Source organism: Rhyacophila brunnea, unplaced genomic scaffold, assembly GCF_057557595.1.
Source record: "Rhyacophila brunnea isolate RB1 unplaced genomic scaffold, BYU_Rbru_1.0 scaffold_12, whole genome shotgun sequence".
Lineage (NCBI taxonomy): Eukaryota > Metazoa > Arthropoda > Insecta > Trichoptera > Rhyacophilidae > Rhyacophila > Rhyacophila brunnea.
Window position 1 is genome coordinate 40932929 of NW_028232774.1, and position 20613 is coordinate 40953541.

Below are 20613 nucleotides of genomic sequence, written 5' to 3' on the forward strand. Positions count from 1 at the left end.
GTGTATGGTGTACATAGATGGCTGAATCAAAGGGTGGCCGCAGACATCTTATTCAATTTGTCTATCTCTACCGGCTGCTTCTTGATTTGGCAGTCTTTATGAGTGATTAATAAGTAAAGTGTTATTTTAATATTGGTGTATTTGATGTTAACAGATACTTGATGTGATTATTACACCAGTCTGAATATCAACAAAATTTGAATTATCGCAGTGTGCGACGTAAATGATTAGTAATTAACAATCATTACATACATATTATGTATCAGCTCACGTAAAAAATTATGAACCGGTAAGGTCGGTGTTTAACACTTTTAAGATTTTCCTAAGATTGAGGTTGCGTGGATGATCTACACAGGCAGTCTGTATTAAAGAATGACTCTAATTATTAGTGAAAAGCGAATGGAATATTTGTAGGTCAGGGTCGCATTCTATTTCGCACACAAGCGGATGTACTTCTCGGTGCGGTCCTGTGAACAGAATGATAAATACAGACTGCAATGTGAAACAACTGCAGGTGTCTAGTTGGTCATTGTATCTTTTCAACCAGCAGTCAAAGTGACAGATGACATAGTCAAATTGAATCTTTTTTATAGTCTCATTAATGGTTATCCTTAAATAATATGTTTCCACACTTCGGTACTGTGATGACAGACGGTTATAACTGCTGTTTTTTTTACTTTTTTAGTTTTATTCCATAATATGTTCCAACTTGTACATTCTTTGATGCGGCAAAATATTATTAGAGCTGTTATTGGTAACAAAGTAACGTTAAAAGATATCTGCATCTGACCAACTGTAAAAAAACTTGATAAGGCAAAAAGATATATCTGCTTAAAATGCAAGATAAATAAAACTTCAATATTTTTAAAAGAAATGATTTGAGGTTTGTGTTGGAATGTTAATTCCGCTTATTTTGATATAAAATACTTTTGTCAGACTGATTTTGTTTTTGCTCTCCTGTAAAATTGTGTAAACAGCAGTTATAACCGTTTGCCATCACAGTACCGAATTATTTTCAAACTGTAATGAGATATGTTTTGGAATCATGCATAGCCATAGAAATATGTGTTTATCGTTTTAAACAGATTTGTGTTGTACAGCAGGAACAATCTGTATATATATTAAGGATGTACCGTGATGCCATTTGATATAAAAATAATATTTGTACATCCATGATTTTTATATTCTTAGGCAAACATTAATAAATCTTTGACAAAACTAAGCACAGTAACATTTTAAAGGTGTAATTTATAATAAATTCATAATTTCTACCGTATCCATTATTTACAAGGAAATCTTACGGATAATAATTATTTATGTCTACATTATCATACTCAGAATAATGTACAGATTATGGTATTAATTATAATATAATAAATCTACTTAGATAAACACTGTACACGAAGAGAAAATACCTTATCAATGTTTTTACATGTCGTATAAAAATCTGACCTTACTCTAAGAGATTTAAAAATACTTAGGCCTTTTCTCTACATACAAATATATCTAGCTAGAAAGCGCAAACATTAATGTGAACTAAACCAGTCTCATAATTTTTATTTAGTTATACTAAGCTTATATCCCAGAAAAATAGAAATTTAATGGATAACTGAGAATTCCATAATGATTCATAATATTATAATTCTTTACTATTGATGAGCATTTTTTGACAAAATATAATGGTTATTGGCAAGAAAAACATATCATTTTTAACTAATAAAGTATTTAACACATGTTATTTAAAGATGAAAAAAAGTAAATTGCAAATATTTCTTTCGTGTGTTATGTTTCGTCAGATTATTAACGTAGTGGATAACTTCTAATCATAGACAAATTATTTGAAATACATATTCTATAATATAGTCGTATTAAAAGGTAAAACTTATTAAGTACTTAATAATACATTATAGTAAGTACTTAATGAGTTTTAGCTATGATACATTCGGTATACAAGAAGTATTTTTTTGTTTTACTTTCATAATATGTTTAGAGGTTCCATTTATACAAAAGAAAATTTTCTTGAACATCTTTGTTGTTATAATAGATCAATACTATCAAAATATAATATGTTAGTGAGCATTGTGAATGTCGCTTATCAAACGGGTCATGCATTTGATACACAGAGCGTTCCACGATTGAATAGTTTGATTTAACAACTTAGAACCAAATATAAACGTCTGATGATGTCAAGAAATATCGGTAGTCAGAAAGTAATTGAAAACATTTCTATTATATTAAATTAATATATTAGGATGTATAGAACACCAACTAAACACTATCGAAAATTTAAAAATGCGTGTTAAATAAAGAAGAAATTGAAACGTTTCTTGGCATGGAACTTATTTCAGAATCATTAGTGATAATTGAGGAAATTCTCTGCATGAATACCAATACTAAAAGACATTTTGATTATTTTCTCAGATTATTTATGAAAATAACTAAACATAACATGAAAAGAGTATGAAAATTAAGCGGTAATCGTAAATCATAATTTAAAATTTGGCACAGATTATATTCTAAGTGATGAAAAAAGTACCATTTAATTAAAATACTAGCACTTTATGGATTAATATGTCTATTGAAAATGTATATACATGGAAATTGTAGTCATTTTAATTGGACATAGTATCTAATGCAATCATAGATCAAGCGATTTAATTGTAAAATCAAAATTAGTGGTGCCGAAATTTTACTTTTTTTAATAATATGTATGTCCAGTAATGCTCAATTTAAAACCTTCACAGAGGAATACGTATCATTTTTTTTGATTGTAATTTGATAATCTAATTTAGAGGTTTTACTAGCAGCTGTCATTAATAACTAATTTTCTGGATTTATTGCTTGATCTATAATAGCATATCAATGTCAAAATTCTATTACAGTGATCTATTCTGTAGTTATCTAATATGAACTCGCAATAAACAAATTTCAAAGATATTAAAAATTCTTCTATCATCTCCAAAGTGAATTGTGAAAGTTTGAATGATTTGGCAAAGATAAAATGAATATGGTATATCTTAATAATATGACGTGTTGCCAATACCAAGAAATACGAAACAATAAAATAAATAAATAGAAATATTACGCTGTGATTTATCATTTTTAATGAAATGAGAAATATGTCAAATTTAATCAATATGCCATGCATATAGTCTTATGTGTACAGATAAGAAAGAAGTAAAATTATTTTGGACATTTCTTAAAAAAGTATGGACATGCCTTTCCAGCTGGTTGGTGTCGTTTTTACTAGTCTTATGGAGGAGTCCACAAAAAATGAAAGCCGCTAATTAAAATAAATGTTGGAATTCATTTAGGAACATATTTTAATTAATGCCTTTGAGTTCATTTTATTATATTATGTAATATACATTTCTATAACAAATAAACATTGAAGAAGTTTAATAAACTGTCAATTAATGTAGTCATCTATTAAATTTTTGTTTACATAACACAAACATTGTATAAATTTAGTTCACCACTAGCTTTCTTATTACACCTGTCATGCAGTCCTTGTCCATATCAAACATGTCACAATCAATCCTTATTTATGTTAACTTATTAACTTTAACGAATTCATTACGTCTTATGTTATTGAAAGTCGTCCTTATGTTTTAGTTAACCACTAGATTAAAATTATTCAAATGTATTTAGATCAAAGTCGCACAGGAGAAAATACAAAAAAAACACGGCAGTTTTTTAATAGTCTCTTAATGGCAAAAGCACCACACTTATCAAGCAGGTATAATAACTGTTACGGCCGCAACAGGCAAGCCCGCGCGACTATTTTAAGCAACTCTCAGACTTCTGTCCCGTCTTCCCCTTCGTCCTCGAACAGGGGTCCGTTGGGATCCGCCGGGCTCTTCTTTTTCGGTTTGGGCGGGGGTCGAGGAGGAATCTTTCCGCTCCTTCCCAGCGTGTCGATAGAATCGTACAGCCTTCCGTTGCCTATCGGAGTCGAAGACTGCCTATTGTTGTCGTCGATCGGGGTGAACCTTTTGAGGCTTCCGGTCTCGGGTTGGTTTTTTCTTCTCGGTTCCTGGGGCTCGGCCGCATTCGGAGACAGTTGTAAGTGCATTGAATTTCCATTCAATCTTGGAAGGGTTCCTCTTTCGTAAGGCGTACTCGGGGCCGGAGACGGAGCCCTTTCTTCTTCAGGATTCGTATAAAGCGTAGGGAACGGTCCTTGATAAGAACCAGGGGTGGCGGGCAAAGGCCTCCCTCTCATTATGGGAGAAAGCTGTTGCTCCAGTCCAGCTTTGTTCAAAGAGAGCACCGAGCTTCCGTCGGCTGTCGTGCGAAGTCCTAAATTATCATAGACGGGTTCTACATATTCCACTCCTGGCGCTGGCGGAGCGGGGGCAGTGCTCGCGCTAGACCAACTGGGGACTCTAGGCCGTCTGGGTATTGTCACATATCCTTGTCTGGGCAGCGTGGCAGGTGGACAGACCGGTGAGGGGAACGGAGATTGCGAGCGAGAATATGGAAGAGTTCTGAATAAGTTGGGATTCTGCGAGTAGATTGGAGAGTGCAGCGGACTCTGGGCTTGGACTTGCGGGGGTAGTCTCGAGCTGTCGGGTGCTGTGGAGGCTGAGCTGGCCGCGGGGGAGGTTTGACCTCCTCGCGGAGGGAACGAAAGAAGATCTGGCGGGTACTGTGCTCGGTTGTCTGCTCGGGGACTGTCTACGGAGAATGTCTCTCGGCTACGTTTCGGAAGCTGATCAGCAAAGTCCATGGATCGGCTCTCGTCTTCATTTGGAGCTGGAATAGAAACAAAATAAATGTAAAATAATTGCAGTGTTAGAAAGAGGAAAGGAATGCAATGAAGAAATAGGTGAGGGCCCTAAAATAAATATGATTCTGTTTCATTACTGACGTTTACTTCGTTTACATTATATTGGTTTTGAAACAATGTTTCTGTTAATTCTATATTACATAATATTATTTGTATTAACTATGGTTCATGATAGCTGTTCCAGGCATCGATCCGAAGATAACTTCTCCTAAAAATTCAAACAGTTGTTCACCATCCGTAATATGTACATATACTCTGTTAAACTAATCTTTTTCACTCATTACGCACATTTATTTAAAATACATGTTTTAAGTAAGGACTAATGGATAGGTTTCATATCTTTGAACTTATTTGGAATTTATTTCATTTTCTCAACTTCCTCTATGAGGTTGAATCGATGATCCTTGTTACATAGATGCATAGTATAATATGGGAAATGTCTATAAAGTGGTTGGCGAATTGTGAATCGATCTTCCTTTTCTCCATAAATGTATGTGCTCTTTATACCTTTGTTTAGTTATAAATTGCGTACTTAATTTGATATAAAATTAATTTTAAATAAACAGAGGGCTAATTTTCTTGATTTTCGCCATACTAGACCATACAATTTGTTCTAAAAGTTAAATTCAACAAGAAAACGAAAGAAAACTGTAATAGCTGCATTGCACAAGCTTATTATAAAGTCTGAAAATTTTGCTGAAATTTGTTTAACTTGTCAAAAAAGTAAATTATGCGATTCTCCTGTGAGGCTTCGAAGAAAGCCGTTAGAGGTACATTATAAAAGGATTCTCAAACTCTTACATTATTTAAAATAGTTTTCACTTGTTTTGAACCGATTAACAAATAAAACATAATATACATACATAAATATGCGGATTTTCTATAGTGAACAGAAATAATTACAAGATAAAAAAAACTTTTTATATACGTTTTTAAATTTTCTGTTGAATCATATAACCTTGACTTGACTAGCTTAAACGATCAAAAAAATTTGTATTTGATAGAAATAATACTGAAATGTCATTTTGACAGTCATATTGATTTCCATAGTAACGCACGTATATATTAATAATTTCCTAGCAACCAGTAATAGTGGATTGGATTACGGATTTCTTCCGAAATAACTATTCAAACAAAACAAAATTAACTGAAAATGAATTTAATTCTACTTAAAGATGGCTAAAAGTATTAAAAAAATGCATTAGCATCGTGTTCTGGTATATTCTAAAAGTTTCAAATGTCTAGCTAGTCGGGAAGTTAATCAAAAATCGATTGAAAGATTTGTACCAGACAAACAACCACCGGACAAATAAGAATACGACCTAATAAAGACGTTGTAATAAAATACAGAAACTGCTGTGATACTGTTTTCAATTGACCATCAAACAGCACTCGTCTAGGCCGCGCAGCTATAAAACTGGGTCACATGGTCGCTGTTTTGTAAAAAGGGCGAAATAACCAAAATGCTATTTTACAGGAGGATTTTTAACTTTTGACATCTTGACATCATTATTTATGAATCTGTGGATGATTATAAAAGTTTATAATAAAGCTTAGAAATAATACTGCCCTTGTAATTAGGCATTATAATATCTGTATACCAGAGGTAAACTATTGTAACTCTAAAAATCGTGAAATGGAGTTATTGTTATATTGTTACTTCATTACTTATCCTGCATACGTGGTAAACAGCTGTAACTCATATCACTCTTATTATAAAAGTTAAAAATGTCATTGTAACTCCATAACTATTAGAGGTAACCAACAGTAAGAAAACATACAATTCTTTTGATGAAGCTTATAATCGAACTACAGCGGTAAACAAACAAAAAGGTTTTGATAAATAGATAAATTTTATATTTTTCCTTTCACGAATGCCACAAGTTGAAAGTTCCAAAAATCACAAATTCGTGAAGTTGTCATTTTGGATTTACCGTAGTAAAAACTCTGGTATACAGATACTTTATTTCGATACTTTCCTGTGGAGATACAAATTCGCAGATTTTACACAACAAAGCTAGTGAAGTGGATACATATTGTTTTTTCATTAAATTCGCGATTTCGCCAAAATGGTTGATTCGCTCTTTTTACAAATCAACGACGACATGTGTATTACGTGTAAGTAGGTAAATACAAAAATTTATTATTTTCACATCGCATAATATGAATAACAAAATATAATTGGTTATGATAACGATTACTTTTTGCACGAAAGCTAAAACTGTAAAATTATCAAAAAGGGTTGATTCTTTCTTGTCAAAGAATACATATTTTTAATAACGTAAAAATAAAAAGAGTTTGTAGGTACCAATAAGGCCTATAAATTGAAATTTGTCACTTAAAATGTAAGAGCTTTTTGTTCTTTCTTTTCTAAGTTTTTGATCTCTCAACCAGAAAATTGTACTAAAAAAAATACGCAATATCAATGTGCTCCATCTTTCTTTCCCGATTTTCAAAATTACTGTATTTTCGACCATAATGCAGAATTCCAAACAGTATTATGGCGTACCTACTATATCTATACGGCATAGTAGGTGCGCATTGACAATCCCACGATTGCCGCGCGGCTTAGGCGTCGGCCTATAGCGTCGTGGGTCTCAGGTTCGAATCATGGGTCTGGACATAATAGGTTAAGCGAGTGGCTGACATCCATTTCTCGTAAAAACAAAAATCTGTTACAAAATACCAACCTCCACTCTGTGGAGGCCCGTATGATCTTATTAGGATCAGACATGGTCGGAAAGAAAAAAGACTATATCTATACATTGTGAGCGGATCAAAATTATGGTTCAAATACTAGATGGCAACACTGAGTGAATCACTGACTTCGTCAAGCGTAAACACAAGAACAATCCACTTTAAATTTAGATGTAATAATTAATTTGACGAAATTATTACTGATGATATTTTTACTTACTGGAAGTTCTAAATTTTAGGTATTCGTATTTTTAAAGCTCTGCATTTATTTAAACTTTGGTGATGTAGAAATTAAATGACTAACAGACTGAATTTCTAGGTCAGTCATTATCCCTCGTGTGAGCTGATTCTATAAGTATCAACTAATAAAAATAATACGCGTTAATAACAAAGCGAAGTTTAAAAAGCCTTTCTTCGAGCATAAGCTTCGCAAACTTTCCGCCAAAGAAAGAGAGCCTTTTGTGAAGCGCGACCGAGAAAATTTCCATTACCCACCTTAGTTTTCTTTAAGCATTATTGCAAAAAAGTTAAGCGATACCTACCCTCTTCCCCCGTGTAGTGGCGCAGGTCAGTATGCCGTGATTTTAATTAAAAACTACAAGTTTTAGCACTTGCGAGGTCGTTACTAGCTACACAGCCACCGTCAGAGCAACGCTAAAGAAACGAGGGGTATAGTATAACCAACCACCATTAGAGATCGGGAATAAAAACGCTTTCTGAATGTTGCGTGGAAAGTTGTTTAATTTATCAGACTTTTTTAAACGCTACAACCTGAGTTATCATCAATGTTGCTACGGCGGTTTTATTGCCAGATTTAGCATATTAGGTAAGTATATAACTAGTATAGGCGTGGTGTCAAATCTAGCGTTTTTCAAAAACTAGTTTCAACATAATTACTAATTATCAAGTAATTGTTAATGACTTGGACAACGATAGTAATTTTTAAGGTAGGTCCGTTCTCATACAAAAGAATAAGTGTATTTTATTTAGATCTGAAAGAAAGCTAGCAAGTTTTCTTTAGAACCATTTTTTAATGTCACCGATGATTTTTAATGGGTTCTCAGAATGTGTTAACATAATTCTTCAGAGATGACGGTTTGTGAGTCTGGCATATTCTTGACAATTATTATTAGAGTTGCAACACTGGACAACACATACATGACAGAGACGAGGGCTAAATTATTTAAAGTTTACCGTGATTAATAAAAAATAATTTAAATACAAGAATTTTCAAAAACATGATGCCTATGAGGCAATCACGTGAACGAATGATTGATTTATTATAATGATTCAGTTTAAAAAACATATATTTATAAAATGTAATTAAGTACCTATGTCCTACATATTCATTTTATAATAAAGTTTTAGGGTTAAGCTGGGTTACATGTACGTTATAATACGACACTTTGATCAAAATTTAATATATATAAAAGTCAAATATAGGCTTATCAAATAAGAAATATATATTTTTAACTTTTCTCTCAATAAGTTGACTGTGCCACGAGCTGCATGGGATGTTGCACCACCTTGATGAAACCACATACTGTCCAGTTCAAAATCATCTAATGCAGCGATACTCAACCTGCGGCCCGCGGGCCACATGCGGCCCTTTAAGCTTTTATGTGCGGCCCGAAACACATTTATTATCAGGAATTTCGTATATCTTGAGATTCGTTTCGACTTTGACGCACAGATAGTGACACCCGAAGAGGATTGTCATTATGGTCCACATCAGATCTGGTATAAGAGTGTTGCTATTGCACACGATTAATTTAAAAAACACGCATAATTTTTAAAATCTCAAAAATGTTTTGTAAAAAAGGAGGGGGTTACACGATTTTTTTCGTTGCGGCCCGCGTTACTTTACAAATATATGTATTTGGCATTTGGTATTTTTGCAATCAGCAAAATTTCGACCAACCGAATTATCATTCGGGTTACGTTCTTGTGTTAACTGTATTTTATACGCCTTCAAATGAAAATATATATTAAAAATATTCCATGTAGTGCCATAAGAAAGTCCAACTTCTTGAGAACGTCGTGTAATTAATTGTTTTGGATTTTCATCCAAACTCTGTTTCACAACATCGATATTTGCAGCAGTACGTTTACGTTTTTAACAAATTGGATTCTTAACATTACAAATATTACCATTTAACTGAAATTTTTCAATTAAATTACGAAAGCTCTGTAGGTCGATTATTTTGACCATAAATTTGACGCAATGCCCGAAACGTAGCTCGAATAGATATTCGTTGTTGATGCACTAAATTTTAACAAATTGTGTACGCTGTAAAACTGTGTATATTTCCATGATGATTTACCAAATAATACAACTGAACACAAATGTCATTTTTGGTGGGAATAGAAAAGAATGGCTGATTTGATAACCCATTATAATTATATTGATATTCATTTCGTTTAGCGACAGGTAGTCTGTACCACTGTCATATTAATATGAGGCACTACTGATATTACAGGCATTATCAACATTTTCCTTGAATATGGAGTCATCTAGAGATGGAGTATCAGTCGCTTTCTTGATTATGTCCTCGCGACCTACTCCCTTTGACACCATCAGTAGGTAACAGAGGCGAAGGGTGGAGGTAGGCTATTAGAAGATCCGCCATAAATAATGGACACTAAACCTTGTCAGTCATACGTAGTCGTTTTCATTGAAATAAGACTACAATTATTTACAGATGGTGTTGGTTAGTTTTTAAAATTCAATTAAACCCTACGAAAATCAAGCCATAATAGATAATAGTCAAAAAATACTGGTCTATCCAAAAAAATATCTAAAATTATGCAATTAAATCATACATAACTTTGGATATTTTATATATAGAATAATAGTTATTATCTATTATAGTTTGGTTAAAGCGGTGTTCAATGAATTAAAAAAAACGTAGAACAATATGTATAATCGAAAACAAACAAATATGAATGAAAAAGTGTGCAAAATTTTGTCGTATCGCCCAAAGTATACCAAAATTATTATGGCTTGGTTAGGCAGGGTTTAATTGTTTTTTAGACCAACCAACACCATCTGTAAATTATTGTAGTCTTAGTTCAATAAATCCGATACGTATGACTAACAAAGTATAATGTGCACTATTTATGGCGAATCTTAACAGCCTACCTCCACCCTTTACTACTGGTAGGTAATCACCCACCGTCCACTCTCCAGATTGCTCGGACCAATATACTGAAAATCGTGAGATATGAAAATCTATATCTGCCATTTTGAATTACACATTTATAATATTAATAAAAACCTTCTGGATAAGATATCTAATCTTTGACATTTTGATAGGCAACACAATAAAATATTGACGATTATTTATCTGGAAAGTTTCGATTGGTTTCACAATAATTGGATTTCTACTAATAAATTGAATTGATATTTTCATGGAGATTAGTGAAATGGAACAAAATAATTAAGCAAGCTTCGGAGAGTATAAATTCAGTTACAATATTAATAAAAAAAATTAAAACGCGAATAAATATTATTATTTATTCATTTGAAATAATTTATTTTTTCGATTGAGTAAACCGTCCCTCACTCAAACTTCGCCGCGATCGTACAATAGCGACCTACTCGTACGTGCTACAGATTTAGCATCGAGATATAGTAAGTGTGAGCGTAGAAAAACATGTTTAAAAAACACGGCGAATAAGAATTTAGAAAAATAAAACTTTCCAAGATAAAATTAAGGTGAAGATAATAAAATTTGTTCGTAATTATGTCTTCGTCATAAATGAAGGCGATTTCTTTGCTTGTTGCATGAGTGAAAGTTCTGACGTTTTGAATAAATTAAGCATATAAAAGAAGAAGAAAATTATATACTTAATACTATAAACACACCACATAGGTATGCGTGAAGTTCGATAGTTTTGACAGAAAATATGACGTTGTTATAGGTTTCATGAAGCAATCGGAAATTGTATTGGTAACAATAATTAAATGCACCCATGTAATTCGTGCGCACCAGAAAAAATTTGCGCGGATTCAATGTTAAATTTGTTCCACTATATAGTGGGGGGCTTCAGATCCCAATATGACCCCTGCCAAACGCGCAAAACGGAAGATGCGCACTAATGCAATATTTAACTTGCACTATCTACAAAAGCATATCGATGACACCCATGTCTCGATCTCTATATGGAAACCGTTCATGAGGTATCATCTATTAGTAAAGGTGTTAGAGATAGTGTAAGTAACAAAAAAGTTAGTTTTGCAGTATAGTACTGTATGGAGAACGGTGTTTGAAGTACCAGACTGCCCCTAAAAATTAATACAATAATTGTTACTGTATTTATTAGCTAACTATACACATATATCAGTGGCGAAGGGTGACTTTTGGAAAGAGGTAGGCTGTGGAGAAAGTACACTTGTTAGATATATTTAAAGGGAAATATGAGGATAATCCGACATTCCTACTGATGAATGGGTACACAAAAATTGATGAAATTTCAAAAGCTCACTGATGGTATAAAATTAGGTAATTAATTTGAATTATGTATTTTCCTAAACATTTATAAACGCAAGATACGCTCAAAATATATTGTCTTTCTTTCTTTGAAAAAATCCGTTGTTGTGTAGGTATCTGTTCCATAACAATCTTTAATTTAACCAGTAAAACTAGACATTTTAAAATACTTCTATATTTAAAACACAGACTTAGGTACCTACATTGTCCGAATAAATTATCTTAGTCTATGAATGAACTAACTCTAACTGATAAATAAAAATCACGAGATAAATTATTTTATATTTTTAACAACAATCAATATTTATATGTGATTGAATCCCATAGAATTTTTTTTTGTTAATTATTATAAATGTGCACTTACGTAATATGTAAGCGTAAGCGCTCTTTAAATAGCTTACCGATTTCTATGGGCCGCCCCAGACGTATTGAAATTATGAGAAACAAACTTCATATAAAAAAAACGTTCGATTCACGCGAACATAAACCATAGAATACGTGAAGCGAAAGTTTTTTTTAAACTTTCGAGACATGCCATAAATAAATGGTGCTTATTGAAATAGGGGAAAAGATCATAAAATTATTATGACAATTATACGATAGATGTCGTCGGGCATATTGAATATATTATTATGTGATTATATATTTAATATGTCAATATAAAATTTTAAAATATTTTTCTTGGGAAGGAAGGCTTTAAATAATCGCCTAGTATGGAGTCTTCGCCACTAATATATATATATATATATATATATATAATATGTACATACCTGGATACATGGGAAGTAAGCGCATATTGAGAGCGCCAAAAAATAAACAGAAAAACTTTATCGATATTGGCTAGTCATATAATATTGTGAATAGAGCCTAAATGAAGTTAAAATAAATTTAGTAAAAATAGAACATAATTTACTTACCGAAGACTGAATCATTGTCCAATAAAACTTTGCTCATTTCTGACATCTCAGTAGCACCACTGGTGACAGATGATGGCATGTCGTATCTTCTAGGAGGTTTAGTCAGCGGGTTAACCGTCGTAATAAGACTCTTCTGCATTTCCGGAACAACAGAGCCTTCAATTAAGGCTTCACCGTTAGAAGAATGCATGTCTGACTTAATGGGTCTTTTGTTATCGCGTCTTCTGCAGTATATACAAAACGACACCACAAGAATCACCAAAATAATAACAGCAGCAACTGTCAACCAAATGAGCATATTCATTATGGTCTCTCCACCATAATTTCCTCCTACTGGCCCTGGAGTCCGATTTATAGAAAGAGTAATAGTCCTTTCTTCGACCCCTGCTGGATTTTTAGCAACACAAGTATAATCTCCTTTATCTTTGTATTCTACACGAATAATAGTCAAATTCGTCCATCGAGCTGTGGCACCTTGTGTTTTTGTTTGCTTTATCATATATCTTTGAGTGAAGTGAGGTTTTCTTGGATCTCCATCTAAAATTCTGGAATTCTGTACCCAATTCACTTCAGGTTTTGGATTACCCATCACTTTACAACTCAACGTGACATTTTCCCCGGTCACTAGGATGACAGTTCCTTGGATTGGTTCTATAATTTTTGGTTTACAAGCAAAGTCTTCCGAAGTTAGCTCGACCCACAGTCTGTTGCGTAAATCTTCAGGTTCCGCGCAAGCCGTCGGATGCGTATACAAATTATGTTCGATCACATAATTTCTAAACGATTGTAAATTGCAATCGCATTTCCAAGGGTTTCCATGGAGAACCAAGCTTGCCATACTTTGCAATTTATTTATGGTCTCAAGTTTAATGTGCGATAGGTTATTATTTTCTAAAAATATCGTCTTCAGCATTGGCAGGGTCCTAAAGCTGTTGACCCCGATTTTAAAAATACGGTTGTCTCTTAAATCGATCTTCTGCAAGAACGGAAGATCGTTAAAAAGACCATCTTCTATCTTCTCTAGTTTATTTTCACTAATTATCAAGTGTCTCAGCTTTATCGTTTCGTTAAAAGTACTGGGGTGTAGAGTTTTTATGTTGTTTTTAGATAGATCAAGTTCAATCATTATACTTAGTCCACTGAAACCATCTTTGTGAATCGTGATCAACTGGCAATCATGCAAAGACAGTTTCTTTAGATTGCATAGGCCGACGTTTTCGAAAGCTTTTTGAGATATCTCGTATAAAGGATTATTGGAGAGGTCAAAGTTTTGTATTTCGCTGCTCAGCTTGTCGGGAACTGTCGTGAGGTCTCTTCGCGAACAGTTGGCAGCTTTGTTCCCTGACTGCCACTTGCAGTCGCACGTCGTGGGGCACTCGTTGGTGAAGTCTGCAGTCACGTAGCCGAGGATAAGCAGTGCTAGCGCGCAGGCGCCGGCGCCGGGTCGGAGCGCCCTCATCGCTTCTGGTGGCGGTACAGGGCGTCAGATACCATTCAAGTGTTTGTCTTGGCGATTATTCTGAAACAAAGAGATAAGTAAAATTAGTTTACGAATTCTTTAATTAATATCATCTTCGACATACAGCAAGATGAGAAATAAAAGTTATTCTGATATGTCAAAAGAATCCTCAGTGATAACTTTGGAAAACTTTGAATTTAAGGTGAAGCCTTTACTCAGCCTTTCTAAAAGAGGCACCTAGTGGATAAATACGAAGCTTGCAATTTGAGACATTTTTTTGATAATTAACAATTTTAATTGTATTAATAAATATGTACGTATCTGAAAACATTAAAAAGAAAAATATTTTTTATTTCAAGTCAAAGATAAACCAACAATTTAAGAAAAATGTTATAAAATGTGAATTTGGTGCAGGGTCCCACGTTATTATTACATATTATTTTATAGTCATATTTATTATTAAATTTAGTTTCAAGTATTAAGTTTTCTATTTTTTGTGACAGAGATTTTTGACTAATTCATAGTTTTAATATTTTTTTATATTCATTTTAAAAAACATCGATTTTTATAAAAATATAAATGTGTTGAAATCCTTTTTATTTGTATAGTTGTGATGTTACTTTTAAAAATGCTTTATTTAAAATCTTCATTGATTTATAGATAAGTAGAAACGACGTCTTTCTATTTTATTACACAATATTATGCACATACACAATTTGAAAAGAACACAGAGAAATGTACAAACCGCTAGAAAAAATCTTTTTCAAAAAATACGACGCCCAGCGAGATTCGAACCGGCGCCAATGTGCTTTACTTGTTAATAATAATAAATAAATTAACAATTGGTTTTTACAATTCTTACTGAAGTGTTTTATAAATTTCGTTATTGTTTGGCAATCGACATATTTCTTTTTAAATTAAGGTTAAATATAACCCTCCAAATATTAGTTATAACGTACTTTCGCATAATTTAATAAACTATTTTTTTTAGTCAACTAATAGTTTACAAAATTTGGGAATGTAATATTCTTTATTGAACAATCAGGCGTCGTATTTTTTTCAAATAGGTACAATATTATGTAATCTTGTGATTATAATATATTTCTTTGAGGTGTTCGATAAATAATGTTATATTTTAAAATCTTGTGAATTATTCGTTTAATAAAAAAATAGTTTACTACAATATCACTTATTGTCTTTGGATTTAATGGATTCACTTTTTTCTATAATATTAAATCGAATGAATTAATCTGATGAGTATGTATAATGTACATTGAGCACCATAGATTACCGCAAGTAAATTGAACTAGATAACAAACAAGGTATGCATGCACAAAATAATTCATGAGAATTTTCTCTCCGTTTGTATTCAGTTCGGAAAAGCAATATGAACGGTTGAACCTAGATCCGATCAAAGACGGCTGCAATCGAAATGGAATCTTCCAGATGCATCTTTTGCTAAGTCCGTATTACAGTTTTATCCAATTACCCATTCAAACAACAAAAACAAACGGAGAACCATAGTTCGTCTGCATAAGACCTCTTTGAGCAACGATTTGCTTAAAAGGCCAATTCGATTAAATTGGGTACTACACTATTCCAGTAGAATATTGAGATAACATTTTCGTAAATACTATATTATTAAATTAATGTATTCTCTTTGAAATATTATGTGCTCCATGGAGAGAGTTAACAATGCAGAAACAAACTATTACCTCTAATATTATCGAGGCGTTCGTTCGGAAATTCGACAAAGTGCAAGTAAGATTAATAAAAATCAGTGTGTGTAGATAGAAGTTATACTTCTTTGAAGTAACAAAACAAAAACGAAACTTGTGATAACCTAGATTCTTCGACTAGCTCTTAATTATCTGGTTAAATTACACACTCTAGAAAAAGGGGCCGCTTATTGGAGCACCGTTGGTTTATTTCTATACACTTTAACTTAGAGGTATTACTGAATTATATAATTATTTCTCGTTGTTTTTATTTTTAGTACGTAAGTAAGTAACAACTGTCACTCTGACGTTTAATCGTTTGTTTACGTAAGGAATTGCAAATGGCCGGCAACGGAACAATTCTACCATCAAACCTGCGTTTGTATACAGCTGACTGATTCGTAGCTAACTCCATACTGTCGCGCACTTTCGTAACGGTGTGCGCGCGCAGCTCTCAATTTCACTCTCTACCAAACGCCCAAAAAGAAGTATAACTCCAAAAAGATCTTTGCGAAAGCCTCTAACTAAGAATAGCCTGGATTTTTGCATGCAGAATTGAATTAGTGATATGACTATTTTTATTAAGGGCGGACGTGCTCAGCGTGGGTCAAAATGGAGCTTTTTTCTATTTTCAAAGCATGATCCTGGACATACCTTAAACGTTGTAGATAATCTATTTATATAATTTTGAAGCCTTATTATCCGTTATATTTATTTTAAACATTTGATGACTGCATAAAGTATTTTTATTACATAAAATAGTATTCTTTTAAACCTCTCGCTCTAAAGTTTTAGAATATAGTCATATTTCAGTACATAAATGTGCAGTGGTGTTAAGATTTTTTACATTTATTAATTTTTAAACGCATTTATAAAACCATCAGTATAATTTATATCGACATTATTATAGTGAAATATTTACGATAAAAAATTATATTGATAATCTCTGTGATCCCAAATTTGACAAGAATTAGGCATTTTATTATTCAAAAAATGGGCAAGATTAACACATTTGAAGATAATTCTAAAGATACTCATTATAAGCTATGTTTTTGACCATTCAAGTGTAATAAACATCCTACGAATAATGATTGCTTTATAATAATTATTGACCTAAGAATAAGGTAGTGTTTTTTTGAAATACGCCATTTCTTTTGGCATTTCCCAGTGGTTAATAAGCTACAACATACGGCCGTAGCCATAAATTAACAAACTATAATTGAAGTAGGGAGTAAAATGATGTTAACGCGCGTGTTTGAACATGTACCCAACCGATTTTTTTTTAAACGGTACATGTTCAAATTCGTTGTTCACATCTAGGCTCATTTATTGATTACTTTTATAATATCATGAGATAAAAAGAGAGTCCACCTTTATATTATGAAGCATGTAAGTAGTAGATTTTATATAGAAAACACCTGCATACGGTATCTTTAATGATGTAATGATAATCTTTCAGAAAAATAATTCAAAAAAAAACTCAGTATTTCTAATTCGACAGTCGAAATTAGGATTAAATTTTAATCAGACAAGAGAAAAATGAGGTGTTTCCAAATTCTAAATTTGAAAACTAAAATATATACTTACAGTAGAGATAAGTCTCATTATCGTACCATTGTGTACGTTGTGTACGTACCTAGTTTTTCAATGAAATACAGTCACAAGTGACGACATATTCGACGAAAGTGTGTGCCATAGGTAAATCTTATCAAATTGGAGTCAATGTCTATCTAATAGGAAATATATTACATTAAAAGATAAAAATACACTAAAAATAAACCCAACCAGTGCTTTATGATGCTAAGAAAAACCCAACGATAAAAAAATGTTATATATATTAAAATGAAATACATTACTAATCTAATCCAATCATCTGGATTGGTACGTGTTGGTATGAAATATTATTAATGCAATTATAAATAGAAATGCTAAAAATAATGTTCTGGCATTCTTGTAATATTTATTTTGTGTATGAAACTGTTATTGTTAAGGCTATACTTCATGCATACTCTAAAAAGATCGTAATTACGCGACGCGCAAATTGTGCAAACGACGCGTAACGAACAAAACATAATTTGTCATAAAAAATTCAACATGCGTCCATTTAATATTATGTTTATTGCTATTTCAGTAATAATAATAATATATTCATTGACATGTAATATTGTTTTTCGAGTAAATACGTAACATTTATTAGCTATCTTTACACGACTTAAGAATTAATTCCTCCGAAGCCATCACAAAACAAATTGACGTGCTTACAGCTCGACTATCGCTCTCCGATTGGCAACGCGGCCAAAATTACGTCCCACCTATTGCTGAAAATTATTTGCCGTTTTACGGAAGTATGCTCTTAAGTACCTAGTTAAGTTATAATACCTACAATTTATATACATTGGGATCATAGCTCCCACATCCTGAAGTGGGCCACAAAACCAGGATGTTTGGCGGACCCCCTACATGACCAGTGTGATTGATGTTCTACAGTAGTGTTCTCAAAATGGTATTCCGTGTATTTTTAACGATTTTTGTATTTGTAAATAAATAAATTTGAATTATTGAGTGCTTACCTATTGCATAAGCATCGTATTATTATGAAGCAATGATCACATCAATTTTGCGACCCTTCGCCATATTGGATAAATAGCCACTAGGCAGGAAACCACACACTAACAATAATTACCATTGAATTATATCAATCATCATAATATCATTATTAATATGATATTGCATCACACAGATACATATATTTTATGTTAATATTTCATAATTGAAATAGCGCCGCAGGATTACTATTAGAGTAAATTAATGTTCTGTGTTTACCTCACTCAACTGGTTGACCCACCATGCCGGGCCCCTGGCTAGAGCCCTGTCAACCCCCCCCCCCCCGCGGTGATATAGAATACCCAATCATTTTACAAAATATAAATATTAAATTGGACACGTTTTGAAGAATATACTTCAGACATGTGATAGAAACCTGGAAAAAAACCTAAATTGCAATTTTTTCAACCATACATGAGCAGATTCCAGCAGCAACAGATGTCTATTGGTCGTTTACTGTGGCCCTTTTATTATTTAGCTACTGCACCTAACTGTCAAGTGCCAAAGTATGGCTTGTTTTTCTATTTCGTCAATGGTACTCAGGTACCTAGATACAAAAATTCACAAAATATGGGGTCAATATAACTAAGTCTAATTTGGTATAACACTTGATATCAGTGAATTTAGAACGCAGATTCTATTAATAATTGGTTAATTTTTTTAAAAAGATAAAATCATCTAAATATTTCAAATTGACGTTAGATAGGAAGTAAATGTTTTGAATAATATGCTTGGATCATTGATACTAATTGATTACGTATTTATGAAATGTCAGATAGCCCAGAATAGTTATATACGCCTATATATTGGACAGATGATCCGGATTAAATATTATTATTATTGTTTTCGTTTGATAACATACAACGATAAAGAAAAACTGGAAAATATTTTTGATCGATTACTTACTCATAGTACCTATAGTAATTCCCAATACATACAAGGTCAATATAAGTTGCCTATTATCTTCAGATACTTTGGAAATAAGACAATTTAGTCAATCAAAATAATATCAATAAAATTACAACAGAGAGTTTTGCAATATAAATTAGTATAAATTTATAATTATCTGGATTAGTCAAAAACTTATGTGAAAAGTACAACCTTTTCAGTCGAGGTTAATAACAAAATAAATTGTGTTAATGAAAATACATAACTTGGAAACGCCTATTATAAAAGTTTCATAAAAGTGTCTTAATTCCAAATGGGAGTGATTTGTTTTAAACGATTGCTACCCCCTGAAATACCAATCTTTGATATTTTATATTATAACAGGATCAATCACAGACGAGGAAGAAATTAAAAGTGATTACGTAGAAGGAAAACTAAAATGTATAAAAGAATGAAAAAAAAAAATGATTAAAGGAGGAGCAATATAGGAAAAAAGTAAAATTAAAAATACAATTCTTATGAATAGTAAGTGTTATTTTGAAAGAGGCAAGAGATCAAAACAGTTTCACTTGATTGAACTATAGTAATTCATAATTCTACATTCTACAACCACCGGAAAATAGTACCTGAGGTTGGTTATGAACCCGTTATGGAAATATCTAGGCTAAAGGTATTAAAAGTCTAATAACAGCCAACGTTTGTTAAGACGCTTTAACACATTAAATATTATATAAGTCACATTCTATTGTAATTTTTTTCAGTTCATCATAACCCATATTTTATGTGATCTTTAGGTAAAATCGTTAAATAAAAATATTAGCCTTGTATAATATTTACATTACTTTGAAAAAGCTCATAAGCACACCTATTTGAAAAATCATGGACCGGTGAGTTTTTAATAATATAGCAACCGACGTGAAATACCGACTATACATGCCGGTATTTACTAATAACTACGAATCTGATGTCTTTTTCAATTCCATTTAAGCGGAAACCATTTTTTTGATTCATAGAAATCGTTAAGATTAAGTCGCATGTCGAAATG

General features: G+C 32.4%; 1 protein-coding gene across 1 annotated transcript in view; it reads right to left on the reverse strand.

Annotated features, from left to right (window-relative positions):
• Positions 1–2706: 2706 nt before the first annotated feature.
• The window catches only part of LOC147078188 (uncharacterized), a 1208676-nt gene continuing 1190769 nt past the window's right edge, over positions 2707–20613 (reverse strand). Inside the window, exons 9-10 of the mRNA XM_085961301.1 lie at positions 12900–14418; positions 2707–4758 (exon numbers count right to left, since the gene is read on the reverse strand). Coding sequence (XP_085817427.1) covers positions 3797–4758; positions 12900–14358 — 2421 coding nt within the window. The 5' untranslated portion in view covers positions 14359–14418 and the 3' untranslated portion in view covers positions 2707–3796. The remainder of the gene's footprint in view (positions 4759–12899; positions 14419–20613) is intronic.